Source organism: Carassius carassius, chromosome 47 (genome assembly GCF_963082965.1).
Source record: "Carassius carassius chromosome 47, fCarCar2.1, whole genome shotgun sequence".
Classification (NCBI taxonomy): domain Eukaryota; kingdom Metazoa; phylum Chordata; class Actinopteri; order Cypriniformes; family Cyprinidae; genus Carassius; species Carassius carassius.
The window spans coordinates 26508394-26526803 of NC_081801.1; the positions used below are offsets into that span (position 1 = coordinate 26508394).

The following is an 18410-nucleotide window of genomic DNA, read 5'->3' on the forward strand; positions in this document are numbered from 1 at the left end:
TATAAAATTTTGCCAGCAATATGAATAAATTAGTAATGTATTAAAGACCTTTGTTAACATTATTTTCATAGTACACAATAATGTCCTTTAAAGAAAAACAGCATTTATCCTTGACTAAATTAAAAATGAAATCTGCCAATTCCTTCCAAAACCTTTTGGTTATTTTACAATAAAAAAATTAATAAATGTGTTACCACCTCACCATCAATATCAGAGTATCTTGAAATTGTTGATTTAATAGGGTAGATGGTATGCAAAATTTTTAAATGTATTTCTTTAGTTTTGTTTATTGATACAATATTTAAAGGGGATTAACCAAGCAGTTTTCCAATTAATATTATCAATAATAGAGTTCCAACAAATTTTACTCTAGGTGTAATGTTTTTTTATTTATTTATCATTTTTTATTATTTATTTAATTTTTGTTGTTGTTGTTGTTGTTGTTAAACAGTTGTTAAACAGTACAAATATGTTTTTACCAATCAGTTCAAGTCCGTTTAAAATTAATTTTGGTTTTGTCAAGTGACGTCATCCACTTAAAAAAATCGCCTATGTGGAGTGACGTCATCCATACGAGAAAAATCACCTCTGTAGAGTGACGTCGTCCACTAAAAATCTCCTTGAAAGCTGCGGATTGAAATATATTGAGATACAGCTTAAAAATAACATGTACATTTCCATCTGAACTGGGAGAGGTTTTCAAACGTTCATAATTTGTGTCGTGGTTCTGATAAATCACCTGACTACATCCACTAAATATTGGCAACAGCTGCGAAAATAATAAACATTGCATTTTATATTTAATTAACTTTTATGTTCTTTTAATGTTATTTTGAAAATATAATTAAATGCAGATTACAAAAACTAGTTTTCAAAGAGTTATGAGCCAGTCTCCCCGGTCTCCATCTCCTCAAGCTGCTCGTCTGCTCTGTTCCTCGCAGCAGGTGGAGCAGAGGGATTTGAGGAATGTGTCACCTGTAGGTGGATGTCTGCAGGAATCATGGGTGGAGCTGGAGTGAAGGAGGAGCTGTTTAAAAGTCTGTCATCTTACTATTTCCTGGAGTCTTCAGATGATTGTCAGAGAGCCGAGAGTTTAAACAGAAACTGCTGCTCACTCGTCCGACATGGTAAGACATGCTTCATGTGACACATGATATGTTATGATGTGTTGTTTGAGGGAGTGTTTATGATGTCAGTTCGTGTCTGTCGGAGTCAGTGCTGTTTCGTGTTTGATCTGAGGACCTGGTTGATGTAAATGTTCGTGGGATTTCTTCTGCTTGTTCTGAATGAAGCACATCTCATTCCCTCTCTGTGACTGCGACTTCAAACAAGTTTGTGTTCTTTCAGCTTCAGGCAGTTCTAATGCAGCAGTCCCTAAATATACTCAACCACACAATGACACTTTAAAACAATATAATATACAGACGGGTTGTTTGAGTTACTGTTTAATAATGTGAATTTCTATTGACTTCTGTGGTTTAAATATTTAGTTTGTTTTGTATGCCAACTCCTGTTACTGACATGGACCTTGTCATGGACCTTGACATGGCATTTTTTCAGTTTTAATATAAACATGATTTATCAATATTTGCAGTAAACGTTATTTGTCTTTAGTAAGCTGTTTTTCTCATGGGAAATGCTTTTAGTTTTGGTCCCAAATGTAGGCAAAGCCTGACACGCACACATCACTGACATCAGGGTGATGAAACTAAAACTGAAACTTCACAAATAAATGAAATAAAATAAATGAATGAGCAATTTATTAAAGAAATAAACAAACAAACAAATACATTTAAGTTAAAATAAAAAAATAAACAATGTGAACTTAATGAAAGCTATACAGACATGTATAAATGCAAAATAATAGACTAAACACAACACAATCACTACAGCTTTCAAATAAATCCCAAAACTGAAGATAATATATATATATATATATATTTCAAAATATAAACAAAAACTATTATGGTATATCAATGATACCAAAACAGCACATACCCTCTTGTTCAGTAATGAGTTTCATGGTCTGTGTGTGTGTGTGTGTGTGTGTGTGTGTGTGTGTGTGTGTGTGTGTGTGTGTGTAAGAAAGTGAGTGTGTGTATGTGTCTGTATATGTGTCTGCGTGTGTGTGCGTGTGTGAGCAGGGGTCAGTGGAAACTTGTAGTTTCATAATGAGCAAAATAAGTGATGTGTGGCTTTCCAAACACTGCTTTTATAGTTTTATTTGGCTAGCAATGAAAGAGAAAGCAGAAGATATTTGCACTGCTGTTCTATAAAACCATACAAAAAAAGAGCGAAAATGCTGCACAGATGAGAAGTGTGTGAGATCTGCTGTAGACTGAGGTTCCTCTGTCCGTCTGTCTGTCTTTCTGTCTGTCTGTCCCTCTCTCTGTCTTTCTGTCTGTCTGTCCCTCTCTCTGTCTTTCTGTCTGTCTGTCCCTCTCTCTGTCTGTCTCTCTGTCCGTCTGTCTGTCTGTCCCTCTCTCTGTCTGTCTGTCTGTCTGTCTGTCTGTCTGTCCCTCTATCTGTCTGTCTGTCCCTCTCTCTCTCTGTCTGTCTGTCTGTCTGTCTGTCTGTCCCTCTATCTGTCTGTCTCTCTGTCCATCTGTCTGTCCCTCTCTCTGTCTGTCTGTCTGTCTGTCTGTCTGTCCCTCTATCTGTCTGTCTGTCCCTCTCTCTCTCTGTCTGTCTGTCTGTCTGTCTGTCTGTCTCTCTCTCTCTCTCTCTGTCTGTCTGTCTGTCTGTCTGTCTGTCCCTCTATCTGTCTGTCTCTCTGTCCATCTGTCTGTCCCTCTCTCTCTCTCTCTGTCTGTCTGTCTGTCCCTCTCTCTGTCTGTCTCTCTGTCCGTCTGTCTGTCTTTCTGTCTGTCTGTCCCTCTCTCTGTCTTTCTGTCTTTCTGTCTGTCTGTCCCTCTTTTTCTCTCGGTCTCTATCTCAATTCATTTCAATTCAGTTCAATGTGTGCTTTATTGGCATGACAGTTGTTACAATGTATTGCCAATGCATAGTGTTTACATTGAATCTAGAACAGATATGTATATTTATTTTTAAAAACCTCTCTCTCCCTCTCTCTCTCTCTGTCTCTCTCTCAGCAGGCATTGACGCTTGTGTATGTGATGCTGCTGATGTTTGACGCTCTCAGAGGTAATGTTGATCCACATCAACTTGCCTTCCATGTCCCCTTTCTGCCTTTGTAATCAACTGTTTAAAAGAAACCACATGACATTCTTGCAAATGCACTAATTTCATTGTGGTTAACCATCGCAGCCTGAAACAGCATGAGGCAATGAGCTGTGAGATTCTGTATTACTCACAGTGGGTGCTGTTTCATATGGTGGGTGTTTCTGAAGTTCTCTTGAATATCAACACAAGGTCCCAGATGTAGGATTACTCACACTTTTCCTTGGAAATACCAAAACACACACACACCTTTTTCCCCCTTAGTTTCATGCAGTGTAGATGAAAACAGAATGTATGTTAGGCCATTAGTGTTGTTAGGAAATGTTTCAGTGCATTACAATATTGTGTTACTCCCTGAAATAGTAACTAATTGGGTTACTTAGTAACTTTTCATGGAAAGTAATGCGTTATGTTACTTTTGTGTTACTTTTTCACATCTGGGCTGGGCTCGCTTGTTGTTTTTACTATAAAAATTCCTATTCTTTCATTTCTTATCATGCATAATTATTTTTTTTTAATGTATTATGCAATAAATTAGCTTGAGATGCAGAATGAACCTCTGCATTTAGCATCTGAACATTTAGCAAAATTAAGTTATAATGAGTTTATGCTTCAGTTGATTCAAGTTGCCAGTCCACTGGCAGATATTTCCTCAAGTTACTTTGATTTTCATATAAATGTATCTTGATTTATGAATATCTGCACTGGAAAACAATATTTTAAAAAAATCCAGAGGAAGAACAGCACTTTTTGATCAGAAGTTACAGTAAAATGTATTCCCATATTCTAGTGGCGGGGTTAATATAGATAACTAGAACAGTAAAAAATTAAAGTTTTCTTTTTCATCTAGTTACCATGGCAACGTTACTCACTTTTGTTTAGTTTAACTTGAAGTACTAAAATAACTACAAGTAAATAAACTAAAATTAATAAATAAAAATTATTAAAAACTATACAGGCATTTGAAAAATAATTTATATCTGAGACTTTTTTTTTTACTTGGCCTTAAAAAGGTCAGAAAGTCAAGGAGCGTCATATCACTCAAATAAAGCTTTGATGGATGTGTGCAAGCAGCAGAAGACTTGTGCTTCATGAGAAACACTGTTTGTGTTGTCCCTGCAGCTGAGGAGTGTACTGAGATGACGGACCTGGATCTGAAGCACTCTCTGACTGGGACATCTCTGAGCGTGAGATTACTGCTCTACACTCGGGTCAATGTGTCCTGCGGTCATCTGCTGTCCCACCAAAAGCCATTCAGCAACCCTCGCTTCAACCTCAGCTCCCCGAGCACCTTCCTCATCCACGGCTACCGGCCCACCGGCTCGCCCCCCCTCTGGCTCACAGAGTTCGTGCAGCTCCTTCTGCAGCGCCGCGACATGAACGTCATCGTGGTGGACTGGAACCGTGGAGCCACCAACATTAACTACTGGAAAGTGGTGGATAACACACGCAAGGTGGCTGCAAACCTTACAGACCTCATCCAGAAAATGGAGGTAAAAGAAAAGCTCCTCACCAGCTTCATGAGACAATAATGTCATCATTGAGCTTAAATCAGTTCAGTATTACCAAGTGTTCTACTCTGCAATGATTATAGTATATTTAACTGAAATTGAAATTAGATGCTGTCAGGATTTATTTATTGGTTTTGTTTTTGGCCTGAATGTTTATTATTTACATCTGGGACTCTGTTACAAAATCTTTTTCACTGCAAAATGTTAGCACTACAGAAGCCCACAGTGCTAATTTCTAATGCATAATACTAAATGTTCTGTTATTATTGGACGAATGTTTGACTCGCCATGAAATAAAAATTTTGTCGATTTTAGAAATATAAAAATATAAAATTAACATTTAACAGCCATTCACTTTTAAAGCTGCATTGAAAACAACTTCTCAAAAGATATTTCCTTTGTTGTGAATTGCATCTAAGTGTAATGGATTATTGAAAAAGAAAAGTAAATAGCTGGGACAAGGTTCTGTCCATCCGTATTCAAAAATAAATTAAGTTAAAATTTTTAGTTTGAGTTATTTTAGTACTTTTACTTAAACTCGATGAAAATAAGAAATGACAAACTAGCTGAAATTTAGTTTTTCTATTATTATTATTATTTTATCTCATTTAACCTAATGGATACTTTTTCAAGCAATTTTTTTTTATTATTATTCCATTGTTTTTAGTTTCAGTTAACAATGATAACCCTGGTTCAGAAAGAGGGTGGAAAGTGGTTGTGAAACCTCGGATGGAAACAAAATACTTCCTTAGGGGGAAAGGTAAATAAATAAATAAATATGAGTTATGAGCTGTTTAAAGTTGTGCTGGTTCTTGAGCACGGGCAGCAGGTTTGTCTGTGCACAGGTGAAGCATGCGTTAATCATTAACTTATTCAGGTGGAGACTTGAATAAACAGCTTGGGACTGTGTTATTTTAATGCAGTCTTATGTTGACATAATGTTCATGTAGGTAACTTTGTCCTGTCATATACTCTCTGCCTACTGTTAAAGTCTGCATGAAACAGAAACTGTGACTGGCCATCTTTTCTTTGCTATAAAGATGTATACTTGAGTGAAACTTGATGTTATCGAATAAAGAAAAGAAATAAAGCAGAGCTTGATTTTGTTAATCAGGAATTGATGGGATTGTTTGCTAATTCCTGCAGTTGTTTAATTGGAGTCAAGTCAAGTCACCTTTATTTATATAATGCTTTTAACAGCACAGATTGTGACAAATCAACTGAACAGCATTAAATAGGAAAATATTGTGTCAAAAACGCAAGAAGGCAGTTCATCATTGAATTCAATGATTTCATCATCCAGGTCAGTTCAATTTATATAGTATCTGTGCAATCAAGTCGACGATATCACTGTAAATGAAGGTGACCCCAACTAAGCAAGCCAGAGGCGACAGCGGCAAGGAACCGAAACTCCATCGGTGACAGAATGGAGAAAAACCTTGGGAGAAACCAGGCTCAGTTGGGGGGCCAGTTCTCCTCTGACCAGACGAAACCAGTAGTTCAATTCCAGGCTGCAGCAAAGTCAGATTGTGCAGAAGAATCATCTGTTTCCTGTGGTCTTGTCCTGGTGCTCCTCTGAGACAAGGTCTTTACAGGGGATCTGTATCTGGGGCTCTAGTTGTCCTGGTCTCCACTGTCTTTCAGGGATGTAGAGGTCCTTTCTAGGTGCTGATCCACCATCTGGTCTGGATACGTACTGGATCCGGGTGACTGCAGTGACCCTCTGATCTGGACACAGACTGGATCTGGTGGCTACGGTGACCTCGGAATAAGAGAGAAACAGATTAATGTTAGCGTAGATGCCATTCTTCTAATGATGTAGACATTACATTGGGTGTTATAGGAAATGTTCCCGGTTCCGGTTTTCCTAATTAATGCACCCTAAAAATCCTTTACAGGATTTGAATATTAGAAATGTGTTCGTGTTGTCACGGGGTGAATGAGAACAGTGACTCGGTTCGGCTGGTAAGTGCCCCGGAGGGTGATTGATTTACACACAACTGATGACACGTGCTCGGGTGACTGGTGCAGGCTTCCACTCTGAGCTCGTGGGGTGCAGTGCTGTGCTGAAGTTCGCTCTCCTGGGGCACCTTCAGAGTCTATGTATATGCAGAAATACATTCGTTAGTGTATCCTGGAGCTTCGGTGCAACTCTCCACGGAAGCCTCTTTCTCCGGCTTTTGTAGCCAGCAAGAATGAGCTCCAGGTGCGCCACTCATCACGCACAGGTGTTTTGATTTGTGTGATCAATTTGGGGTGGCATTTACAGGGTGGCACTGATCTGGAACTGGGAAACTCGCCACATTCCCTCCACCCAGGCGTCACCCTGGTTCTGTGGGGGGAAACACAAATTTTTTGAGGGACATTATGGGGGGGGGGGGGTAAGATGTTACCTGCCAGACCTGCCCAGGAGAGTCCATCCGCATTCCCGATATTGCACCTGGAAGCAGAAGTCTGCAATGAACCAACAGGAGGGCTCAATGATTCCTAGTTGGAGCATCTCTTTTACCTCCTCCTCTATAGCCGGCCAGCGAGCTTCTGGTATCCGGTAGGGGCACTGCCGGACTATGACTCCTGGTGGCGAGCGGATCTCGTGCTTGATGATGGTGGTTCTACCTGGGCTTTTACTGAACACATCCTTAAACTGCCGGACTAGGGCCTCGAGTTCCGTCTTCTGGGTCCCTGACAGCTCCATGTCCACTACTGGAGGGGCAGTGTGAAATAGCTCTCATGCAATGTTCTTGGTGGTGGCTGCACTAATGGGAATGGCTTCTGGGTACCGGATGGCGTAGTCTAAGATGACTAGGATGTGTTCGTGACGCAGAGCAGACTTCGGCAGCAGTCCCACCAGATCCATCCCGATCCGCTCGAAGGGCACATCGATGACGAGGACTAGAATGAGCAGTCTGGGGGGAGGTCGACGAAGCGACGTCTTCTGGCAGGTGGGGCAACTACGGCAGAACCGTTTCACTTCCGCGTCCAGCCCTGTTCAGTGGAAATGGTCACGGATGCACTGGATGGTATTTTCGGCTCTGAGGTCCCCTGCCATCGGATGGGCATGTGCTAGTATGTGTCTCATTCTTGGTTTTATGCATGACCAAAATAACATTTCCTCCCACCACCTCTGGGCGGCACAGTACAGCAGACCTTGCCTCAAAATGAGGGATGGGGTGTGGGCAGGAACCCTGTCTACCTCATCAACTTGGTGCCCCTGTTCCCAGCAGTCCTCTTGTTGCTCTCTGCCGAATGAGCCTCCGGTCATGACCTGCGAAAACACAACGAGGTAGACAGACGGCAGGTTAACTGGTTGACACTCACCCTCCCTCTCACTGTTCATTGCCAGGTAGGCCAGTCTTGGGCTGGCCGGTCCCTGACTTATTCAAGTTGCCCGTTCTGGGGTGCACGGCCTGGTGTATATCTCCCAAGGATAGCATGTAAAGTGTGAAGAGTAATGGTCCTAGCACGGAGCCTTGACTTACTCCATACTGCACTTGTGATCGATAGGATACCCCTTCATTCAGTGCAATGAATTGATGGCAGTCATAGAAGTACGATTTGAACCATGAAAATGCACTTCCATTAATGCCAGCAAAGTTTTCTAGTCTATTCAAGAGAATGTTATGATCAATAGTGTTGAACACGGCACTAAGATCCAATAGCACTAATAGAGAGATACAAACACGATCGGATGATAAGAGCAAAAATAAACAAAAACTATTTGCAGTACAAACCAGTGTGTTTATTATGATAATAAAATTAAATAATATAATAATGAATACACTTGTTCAATATAAAGCAGAACAACAAACAGTTTTTGTACAACTATCCTTAAATTAACTGAAAGCAGAGGCCAGTGTAAGTTAGTGTGCGAGTGAGTATGTGAGCAAGTGTATGTATGCAAGTGTGAGTGTGTGTGTGTGTGCGTACATACTTAACCATATTTTGGGGACAAATTTGTACCTAAAACGGAGCTAAATCTGACAAAATCTCAAAAGATTTCCCTTTGGGGACGTCCTCATTTGTAAAACAATACAAAGTATCTTTTTTTTTTTTTTTTTTTTTTGTAAAAATACAGAATGTTTTCTGTGAGGGTTAGGTTTAGGTGTAGGGATGGTGTAGGGTGATAGAATGTTCTTTACAGTATAAAAACCATTAAACCCATAGAGTGAGTGTGTGTGTGTGTGTGTGTGTGTGTGTGTGTGTGTGTGTGTGTGTGTGTGTGTGTGTGTGTGTGAGCGAGTGTACATGAGTGTGAGTGAGCGAGCGAGCATATATGTGTTTGAGTATGTGCGAGAGTATAAGTGAGTGAGCAAGTAGGGGAGTAAGCGAGAGAGGGAGCGAGTGTACGTGTATGTGTGTGTGTGTGTGTGAGGTGAGAGAGCAAGAGTGTGAATGAGCAAGTGTACATGTGTGTGTGTGTGTGTGTGAGTTTCAGTGTGTGCGCCCCCTTACCCTTCTCCTACCCCTCCGCCTACCCCTTCTCCTTGTCCCTTGAAACAGAGTGTTAAGGGGTAGGGGAGACACTATTCCCCTAAGGATTGGGACACCACTACCATGACGTCACACGCCATGATTCGTCGTCTAGCTCTTACAATACACACATATACTGGTATACACGTAACTTCCATTTCTCTCTCTCTCTCTCTCTCTCTCTCTCTCTCTCTCTCTCTCTCTCTCTCTCTCTCTCTCTCTCTCTCTCTCTCTCTCTCTCTCTCTCTCGAATAGGCAATATTTGAGAAAATGGTTTAGCAATTTCTAATTATTGGGGGGATTAGCCCCCATCAATGTCTACGGCAGTTATCGCCCTGATCAGACACTATCATGCAGTCTGTAATGATATGACGTTAGCAAATATTAGCGATTTTTTTTGCAAACATTTCTTTGAGTAACATGACCATTAATATGAACTCACAATTGAATGTAACATAATACAAATGATTACTTTTCGTTTAAATCTTTATTTATGCCAAAAAAGCTTACATTTATGTGTCTTTTTGTTCGCTCAGGCAGCCATGTTGCCGAGATAATTCATACCCCTTAGTTTGAAGTGTGGTCCCGAAAAATCTTCGTTTGAAGGGCTATCTGGCCCTTCCCCTTACCCCTACCCCTCCAACCAAAAGAGAATCGAGACACCCCTACCCATTCACGTGAACGCGCGAAACAGAGGTGTAGGGGAAAGGGGAAGGGCTAAGGGGTAGAATTGGGATTGGGCCTAAGTGAGTGATCAAGTGTACATGTGTGAGCGTGAGTGAGTGTGCATGAGTGTAATCGAGCGAGTGAGAGAGTTTGTGCGTGAGCGGGTAGTCAGCGAGTGATTGTGAGCTGTGTGAGTCTGTGCGTCTGCGTGTGTGTGAGAGTGAATGTAAGCATGTATGAGTGAGTGTGCGATTGTGTGTGTGCATGAGTGAATGAAAGCATGCATAAATCTTTTTTTTTATTAACAAACAAAAAACACAATAATACAAAGAGTTAAACGTGTGTGTGTGTGTGTGTGTGTGTGTGTGTGTTTTGACATTACAGGTCAACGGGGCCAATCTCAGCTCTATACACATGATTGGTGTCAGTTTAGGGGCCCACATTTCAGGTTTCACTGGGGCCAATTTTAATGGAAGAATTGGCAGAATAACAGGTGAGAATCATCCGTTCTCCTCCTGAAGCTTCGAGCCGTCTTCAGTTTTGCTGTACGATTGATTATGATGTTTCCGTGTCTCACTCAGCGCTGGATCCAGCAGGGCCGAAGTTCAACGGTCAGCCTCCCAGTAAACGTCTCGACCCGACTGATGCCCAGTTCGTGGAGGCCCTGCACACAGACACGGACGGTGTGTTTCTCACACAACACTGAGACGTTTCTCGAGATCAAGCTCTTCAGGAAACGAGCTCTCACAGCAGTCTAACACTGATGCTTTCATTGCCCAACACCACCAGCAGCATACTAAATGTAAATCTATAGCTAGTTAACTCATCGTAGGCATTTTTTGTAGCGCTGGGGTATCGTGATCTTTTGGGTCATATCGACTATTATGCAAACGGTGGAGCGGATCAGCCTGGATGCCCAAGAAGCATCTTTTCAGGTCAGATTTTTACCATTATAACAGCATTTTAATGTAACCTCAATGAAAAATAGTATTGCACAAACACACACACATACAGTCTGGGATCAATACGATTTTTAATGTTTTTTTTTAAAGAATTGTCTTCTGCTCACCAAGGCTGAATTTATTTGATTAAAAATACAGAAAAAAATTTAATATTATGAAACATTAACATTTATGCAATAATTTTTTCAGGATTAAAATATAATTAAGAATAAAAGGTGTAAAAGAACAGCATTTATTCAAAATAGAAATCACTTTTTCTAAGTTTAATAGTAATTGTTTTCCAAAAAAAAGTACTGACCCTACACTTTTGAACCTTTGAACAGAAAACTGTAAATTACAATTTTAATAATAATTCACAATATTACTGTTTTTGATCAAATAAATGCAGGCTTGTTGAGCAGAAGAGACTTCTTTCAGAAATAATCTTACTGACTGACTTTTGAACAGCAGTTTGTATTTTTCTGCACTTAAAAATGCTTGTCAAATTAAATAAAAAGAAACCTTGATTTTAAATATTTAATTTTTTTACGTGCTTTCTAACTATAACTCTCTGAACTCTCAAATGTAAAGCATATAAAAATGTAAGGAATTAAATCATAATTACTCACAAGATGTCGCTTCCATTGTAAAAAATAACATTATCAGTAAAAAAGAAAGAAAGAAAATCTTCATGTCCCAGACTTAACATGATACTCCACATTCTCCTATATTGAATATATTGTAGAAGTTGCTCTGTGCAGCCTATATCATAGTGTGTGTGTGTGTGTGTGTGTGTGTGTGTGTGTGTGTGTTTAGTCTGGCGTTTTTAAAGATTTTTCATTCTTCGGAAACTCCTGATGTTCCACAGGCTCGCAGTATTTCAAGTGTGACCATCAGAGGTCCGTGTTCCTCTACATGAGCTCACTGATCGGCTCGTGTCCCATCACTGCGTACCCCTGTGACTCCTACACACTCTTCCAGGACGGGAAGTGCATGGACTGTGGGAGGTTTGCGCCGGATGGATGTCCTGTTTTTGGTAAACCGAGTAAACTCTGAGTTTAGTTTAGTGAAGCTCTGTCCTCTGAGACAGACGTGTTTTCACTGCTGTGTGCAGGTTATGATGCTGTGCGCTGGAGAGACACACTGCTGCAGCTGGGACAAACCAGGACTTACTTCCAAACTAATAAAGCATCTCCATTCTGCAGTGAGCATCTTCTGTTACTTTCATTATTACCATCAAATGTGACTAGGTTCAGCATTGAGATATAGATATAACGTAACAGTTTTTGACTCCACCAGAGTTCGGTTACAAGCTCGATATTGTCACATGGAACCAGAAAACACACTGGGGACATTTAACCATTAAATTAAGCAACAGAAAGGAAGAGGTGCAAGTTGAGCTCAATCAGTAAGTCTGTGAGCATCTCGTATCAGGAGTATTCCCAGATCGATTTTCTGGATGCTGATGTTTGTCCTCTCTCTTCCAGTAAGTCCCTGATGTTCGAGAGGTTTGTGGAGAGCAGTGTTCTGGCTCAGTTTGAGTGGGACGTCCAGCCTGTGAAAGAGATCACGCTCCGGTTCTGTACGGGGAAAGGACTCCGCCCACGGACGAAACTACGGCTCCTGAGCATCCGGCTCACTCCTCTCCAGAACCAGCTCAGGTCTGTGTGCCTTCATCTGAGGGAACAGTTCATCTGAACTCTTGCAGAAAGTGTCTGAGCTGTTGTTGTGCATCGAGAGACTGGAGCTGCTCTGTTCTCTCTTATAAGACTTCAGGCCAAACCACAGCTCTGTGAATTCAGTTATTTGTGCTTCATTTAATTCAAGCATGAGACATCATGGTGTCATAAAAGTGTGTGTTTGATGATGGAAGTGACACCAAACATACTCAAAACTTAATACTTTTATTCATCAAAGCTGCATTCAGTTCATCAGAATAATGGATAATGTTCCAAACGAGTTCTGTTTCAAATAAATGCTGTTCTTTTGAACTCTCTATTCATCCACAAAAACTGTGTTCAACACTCATAATAATCAGAAATGTTTCTTGAGCAGTAAATCATCATATTTTCATGATTTCTGAAGATCATGTGACACTGAAGACTGGAGGAATACAGCTACACTTTAACAGATATTAACATAGAAAACAGCTGATTGGAATTATACAAATATTTCAGTTTTTAATGTATTTTTGATTAAATAAATGCAACCTTGAGCAGACGAGTCTTCTTTCAGAAACATAAACCCCAGACTTTTAGACTGTACTCTGATGGCTCTTGTCTCCTGAAATGTTCATGATTGTCTTTGAACATGGGACTAGACTCAGACTCACACTGCCAATATGAATTAAAATCAAAACGGAGCATTTTACACCTGACAGCCACAAACTCATGGTTTCTCAATGTCACTGAATGGTTGTCTTGTGTTTCAGCGGTCCTCTGTGTCGCTACGATCTTCTGCTGGAGGAAAATCAAGACGTGACGTTCAGACCGATTCCCTGTGAAGACTCTAACTTCTGATCCAGACTCTCTCTGTCCAATCTGAAGCGGTTCCTCTCGGGTCAGCCCTTCAGAATTGTGATTTACTGTGTTTTATCCTCTTCGTGAAGGAACTTGTTTATTTGTTTTTATGTAAACATTTTTTATAAATATATTTTTCTTGTTTTTGCCTCTTTGTGTCAGTGATATTTATGGTATTACTTTAATTGTCTGAGTTGTTACTGGTGTTTTTCCTACAGAACCCCTTTTTACATCACGTCACTTCTTGCCTTTCTGCGCACTTCATTTAAAATGAAATCATGATATATCCATGCATCTATAAATATAATAGCAATGCTAATACATAACACTCTACCATTTCAAATTTGGGGGTCAAGTAACTTTTGCTTGATTGTCTTTTTTGTTGTTGTTGTTGTTTTAATTGATCAAAAGAGACTTTTATATTATTTTTATTTATTTTTTTAACTTCCTGTTCATCAGACTTCTGAATAAATGTATCACAGTTTCACACACAAACATTAAGCAGCAACTGTTTTCAATAGTGATAATTAGAAATAAAGTAAATCATCATATTTTCATGATTTCTGAAGATCATGTGACACTGAAGACTGGAGGAATGATGCTGAAAATACAGCGGAGCATCACAGAAATACATTACACTTTAACACAGATTCACACAGAAAACAGCTGTTTTACATTTTAATAATATTTCACAATTTTTACAGTATTTTTTATCAAATAAATGCAGCCCTGGAGAAAAAGTCTTCCTGAAGCTTAACAGTATTCATTGAGCTTCAGAATCCTCCTTCACACAAGATGGAAAAAGAAAATCTATAAAGATTAAATTAAAAGTAAGGTCAGGTGTTAATTAGTCTAACCAATCAATGCATTTGATGGTTTAGAACCCAAAGGTGTTTTACACACAATGCAACACAATATGTGTTCAGTGAGACATGATACACAAGAGCTCTCCTCAGTCTGTGTTCTTCGTTGAGTTTGTGGCGTGTCTGACGGCTTCGAGCTGACCTCAGAGGTGTCACTTCGACATGCGTTTCTTAAGACGTTCTACATCAATCTGAAGTGTGAGAGAGCACAAGTGAGCGTTCATAGTCAGGTTATGAAATAAGAACAGTGCTGGGGGTAACACATTACAAGTTATGATATCAGATTACATTTTTCAAGTAACTAGTAAAGAGATGCACTACTTTACATTTACAACAAAATATCTGAGCTTCATTTTCAAAAAAATTCTAATGTAAGTTACTTTATTCTTTTTCAATCTATGTATGCCTTTACAATTGAAAAAATATAACTTTGCTTTTTTTTTTCCCCCAGCCCAGATGTCAAAAAGTAATGTTTAACATCTAGAGGCTCTTGGCTCATCCTCATGCTTACTTGCAGCGACAAACGCATCTTCTTTTCTTCATCCAGTTCATTCATGAGCAGTCTGATCTCTTTTCTGAAACATACGTTTACAGAAATACAAGGGTAAGAATCCCACAACAGCATGCATTCATATTACACAAACTTATGCTGAGTCTTCAGCGTGTCCAGTTCATCTCGTAGCTCTCGTAGCTCTGCTCTCATCTGCTCCGTAGTGACGGGGCCCTGCGGGGCCCCTTGGGATTTAGTGGATAATAACTGCGAGAGAAACGCTGGGAGCTGAGTCGTGCCAGAAGAAGAGCCACTGACAGGCTCCTGAAAAATAAAACCAAAGGGACGATCCTAAACGTTTCATTTGTGAGCAGTTTGTCCTCTAGGGGCCTCAAACTGTCAGGGGCCACAAAAGCCTAGTGCTGAGTTCAACAGTGTAAGTAGATTACTGTACTAATTACTCTCTCTAAGAAGTAATGCATAACTAAAAAAATAAAATTGTCTTAACTAATAATTACTTTCTAATTACTTGAAATCCCATATCAGCCTCGATCAATACAAGGATAGACATGAAACTGCTCTTTTAATTCAATAATCTAAAACTGCATAAATTATTTTTTCAGCTGACCAAAGTATTTAAAGGAGAAGGTTAAATTAAAAACATGCATTTAATTAACTAACATTAAATGTTAAATTCACTATTATTCTGTATAGAATTGTTCTATACTCTATAAAATATTTAATGCAATTACATTTTACAGAAAAATTAAGAGTAAAATCCCTTACTTTACTTTTTCAAGCCAAATGTAATTAAAAATATTTATAGACTCAACCCATCCTCAACCCATCTCTTTTAGAGAACTACAGACCAGTTTCCCTTCTTCCTTTCATTGCAAAAACACTTGAACGAGCTGTGTTCAACCAAGTCTCTACATTTCTCACACACAACAACCTCCTTGACAGCAACCAATCTGGCTTCAGAAGTGGACATTCAACTGAGACTGCCTTGCTCTCAATTGTTGAAGCTCTAAGACTGGCAAGAGCAGAATCCAAATCTTCAGTCCTTATCCTGCTTGATCTGTCCGCTGCTTTTGAAATGGTTAACCACCAGATCCTCCTATCAACCCTACTGGCAAAGGGCGTCTCAGGAACCACACTCCAGTGGTTTGAGTCTTACCTATCAGATAGGTCCTTCAAAGTATCCTGGAGAGGTGAGGTGTCCAAGTTGCAACATCTAACTACTGGAGTGCCTCAGGGCTCAGTTCTTGGACCACTTCTCTTTTCTGTCTACATGGCATCGTTAGGTTCTGTCATTCAGAAACATGGCTTTTCATACCACTGCTATGCTAATGACACTCAACTCTACCTCTCATTCCATCCTGATGATCCGACGGTAGCTATTCGCATCTCAGCTTGTCTAACAGACATTTCTTCCTGGATGATGGACCATCACCTTCAACTCAACCTTGCCAAGACAGAACTGCTTGTGATTCCAGCAAACCCATCGTTTCATCACAATTTCACCATCAAGTTAGGCACATCAATCATAACTCCTTCAAAAACAGCTAGAAGCCTTGGAGTTATGATTGATGATCAGCTGACTTTCTCAGACCACATTGCTAAAACTGTCTGATCCTGCAGATTTGCTTTATTCAACATCAAAAAGATCAAGCCCTTTCTTTCGGAACATGCTGCACAACTCCTTGTTCAAGCTCTTGTTCTGTCCAGGCTGGACTATTGCAATCCTCTCTTGGCAGGTCTTTCAGCCAATTCTATCAAACCTTTACAATTAATTCAGAACGCGGCAGCAAGATTAATTTTTAATGAGCCGAAAATAATACACATCACACCATTGATGTTTGCCTACAAAACCACCACTGGCTCTGCACCCATTTACCTAAATTTGTTACTTCAGACTTATGTGCCTCTAGAAGCTTGTGTTCTGCAAGTGAACGTCGCTTGATTGTTCATCCCAAAGAAGCACAAAGTCACTTTTACAGACTTTTAAATTAAATGTTCCCTCCTGGTGGAATGACCTGCCTAACTCAATCCGAGTCCTTAACCATCTTCAAGAATCGGCTTAAAACACATCTCTTCCATCTTTATTTGACCCTCTAACTTTAACACTCACTATTCTAATTCTATCCTTTAAAGCAAAGACCTCTAACACTAGCTTACTCTATTCTTTTTCTACTCTATCTGTTTTCTTTTTATTTATTATATTATTTAAAAGCCCATGCTACATGTACTGTGTTAAGCTAACTGAGACTTGTTATAGCACTTATATATCATTGCTCTTTTGTTGATTTTGATTGCTTCCACTGTCCTCATTTGTAAGTCGCTTTGGATAAAAGCGTCTGATAAATGACTAAATTTAAATGTAATATAATTATATATAATTAATTATATTCATTAATTAATTACTAAGTAATGCATTACAAGCAACACTGGTAATAGGGACCTCAAGGTGAGCATTAGGCCCAAAAAATCCAGTTTTGTTGAAGATTATTAATGAAGACTACTGTTTTAATCAACATTTTAAGACTAACATAGTCTAAACTATTTCCTATTGCTAATAATTGACACTGAAATTAAATTCAAATCGCAATCATGATATATGACACAATTGCGATATAAGAGAGAGGTTTGGCAAAAGAATGTTTTTCTTGCCAAACAGACTCACTGTGGTGTCTTTTGGGGCTTCTGTGTTACTATATAGAAACCTGAGGGCCAGCAAGTCTGGTTCCTGATTCACTTCGTTCATTTCCTGTCCTGGTTCTTCCTCAACAGCCTGCAAAGAGAAGTAATAAACACAAAAACACTCAATATCTTCACAGAGCATGAGACTTTATTCATATGGTTTCATCTTAACTACTGTATTCCAGTAATACTGTAATTTAATGGATTAGGAAACCATCACAATGTTTTGTACAGTATCAGTCATACAGTGTGTGAGCTGTTAGGATGTGTGCAGTATGTGACATACACACCAATTAAGACAGAGAAGTTAAATATAACTCAAGGACAAAACATGACACAGGTTCTGTGTATCTGAGGAGCTACAGCAGGTTTGGATGACATGCAGTCATTTAATATGTGATGACTGACTTACTGACATGATTAAGAGAGAGACTGCTGTGTTCGGTCAGAAGGCGCTGGTTCTCTAGAGTCGACACAAGGCTCTTGAAATCTTCAACATCTGTGACGATGAGATGCAAAATGTGGAAAATAATGGACACACAGTTCTGGGGAAACAAGGTGCCAATCTATCATTTATAAATGACCGTCCTTCATTATTCTAGATTAAAAGTAATAATAAAAAGAGCAACATAATACATTATGATTTTATGAGAAACAAAACAAATATACCAAGCACAATAGAGCACTTACTCAAAAAGTTTAAATGTGAAATGCAGGAGTGTATTCTGTAAATGAGTGAAGAAACACAGAGACAGATGTCTTACCAGCAGTAAATGCGTAGTTGCCCATGGATCTGAGACGAGGACAAACTCCAAAAGCACAAAGATAATAATCTAAATGCACAATATAAAACAAGATTTCACTGAAGAATCATTTGGGGAATCATTTCTGTATTTCTCAAGCCTGTGGAGAGATCCTTGTGCACTTGTAACTCTTGTTTTTGTAAATTCAGCTTCTTGCTAGTCTGTGGTCACTACATCAATCTATAAATAGTGACTTCTCACACCAACTGTGCTGTAACTGTACACCTTCATGACAGAGACACTATTGTCCAGACAGAGTTTAGCCAG

The 18410-nt window shown here is 39.5% G+C and overlaps 2 protein-coding genes across 5 annotated transcripts; one reads left to right on the forward strand and one right to left on the reverse strand.

The window, feature by feature from the left end:
• Nucleotides 1-993: 993 nt before the first annotated feature.
• Nucleotides 994-13768, forward strand: lipia (lipase, member Ia). Its single transcript, XM_059542341.1, has 11 exons — nt 994-1127; nt 3096-3144; nt 4303-4673; nt 10212-10320; nt 10409-10510; nt 10673-10762; nt 11637-11804; nt 11883-11972; nt 12068-12176; nt 12256-12429; nt 13200-13768. The coding sequence occupies exons 1-11, from the start codon at nt 1125-1127 to the stop codon at nt 13285-13287; spliced, it is 1353 nt and encodes a 450-aa protein (XP_059398324.1). The 5' UTR covers nt 994-1124; the 3' UTR covers nt 13288-13768.
• Nucleotides 13703-18410, reverse strand: si:dkey-71d15.2 (SH3 domain-containing kinase-binding protein 1). Of its 4 annotated transcripts, none has more exons than XM_059542345.1 (6): nt 18105-18410; nt 17753-17839; nt 17324-17431; nt 14789-14964; nt 14662-14725; nt 13703-14341 (listed from the first exon to the last, which is right to left on the reverse strand). In XM_059542345.1, the coding sequence occupies exons 2-6, from the start codon at nt 17756-17758 to the stop codon at nt 14303-14305; spliced, it is 393 nt and encodes a 130-aa protein (XP_059398328.1). In that variant the 5' UTR covers nt 17759-17839; nt 18105-18410; the 3' UTR covers nt 13703-14302. The 4 variants fall into 4 exon arrangements, with proteins under 4 accessions (XP_059398328.1, XP_059398327.1, XP_059398325.1 ...); XM_059542344.1 differs by having other exon boundaries at nt 17753-17885; nt 18105-18409; XM_059542342.1 differs by having other exon boundaries at nt 17757-17839; nt 18105-18406.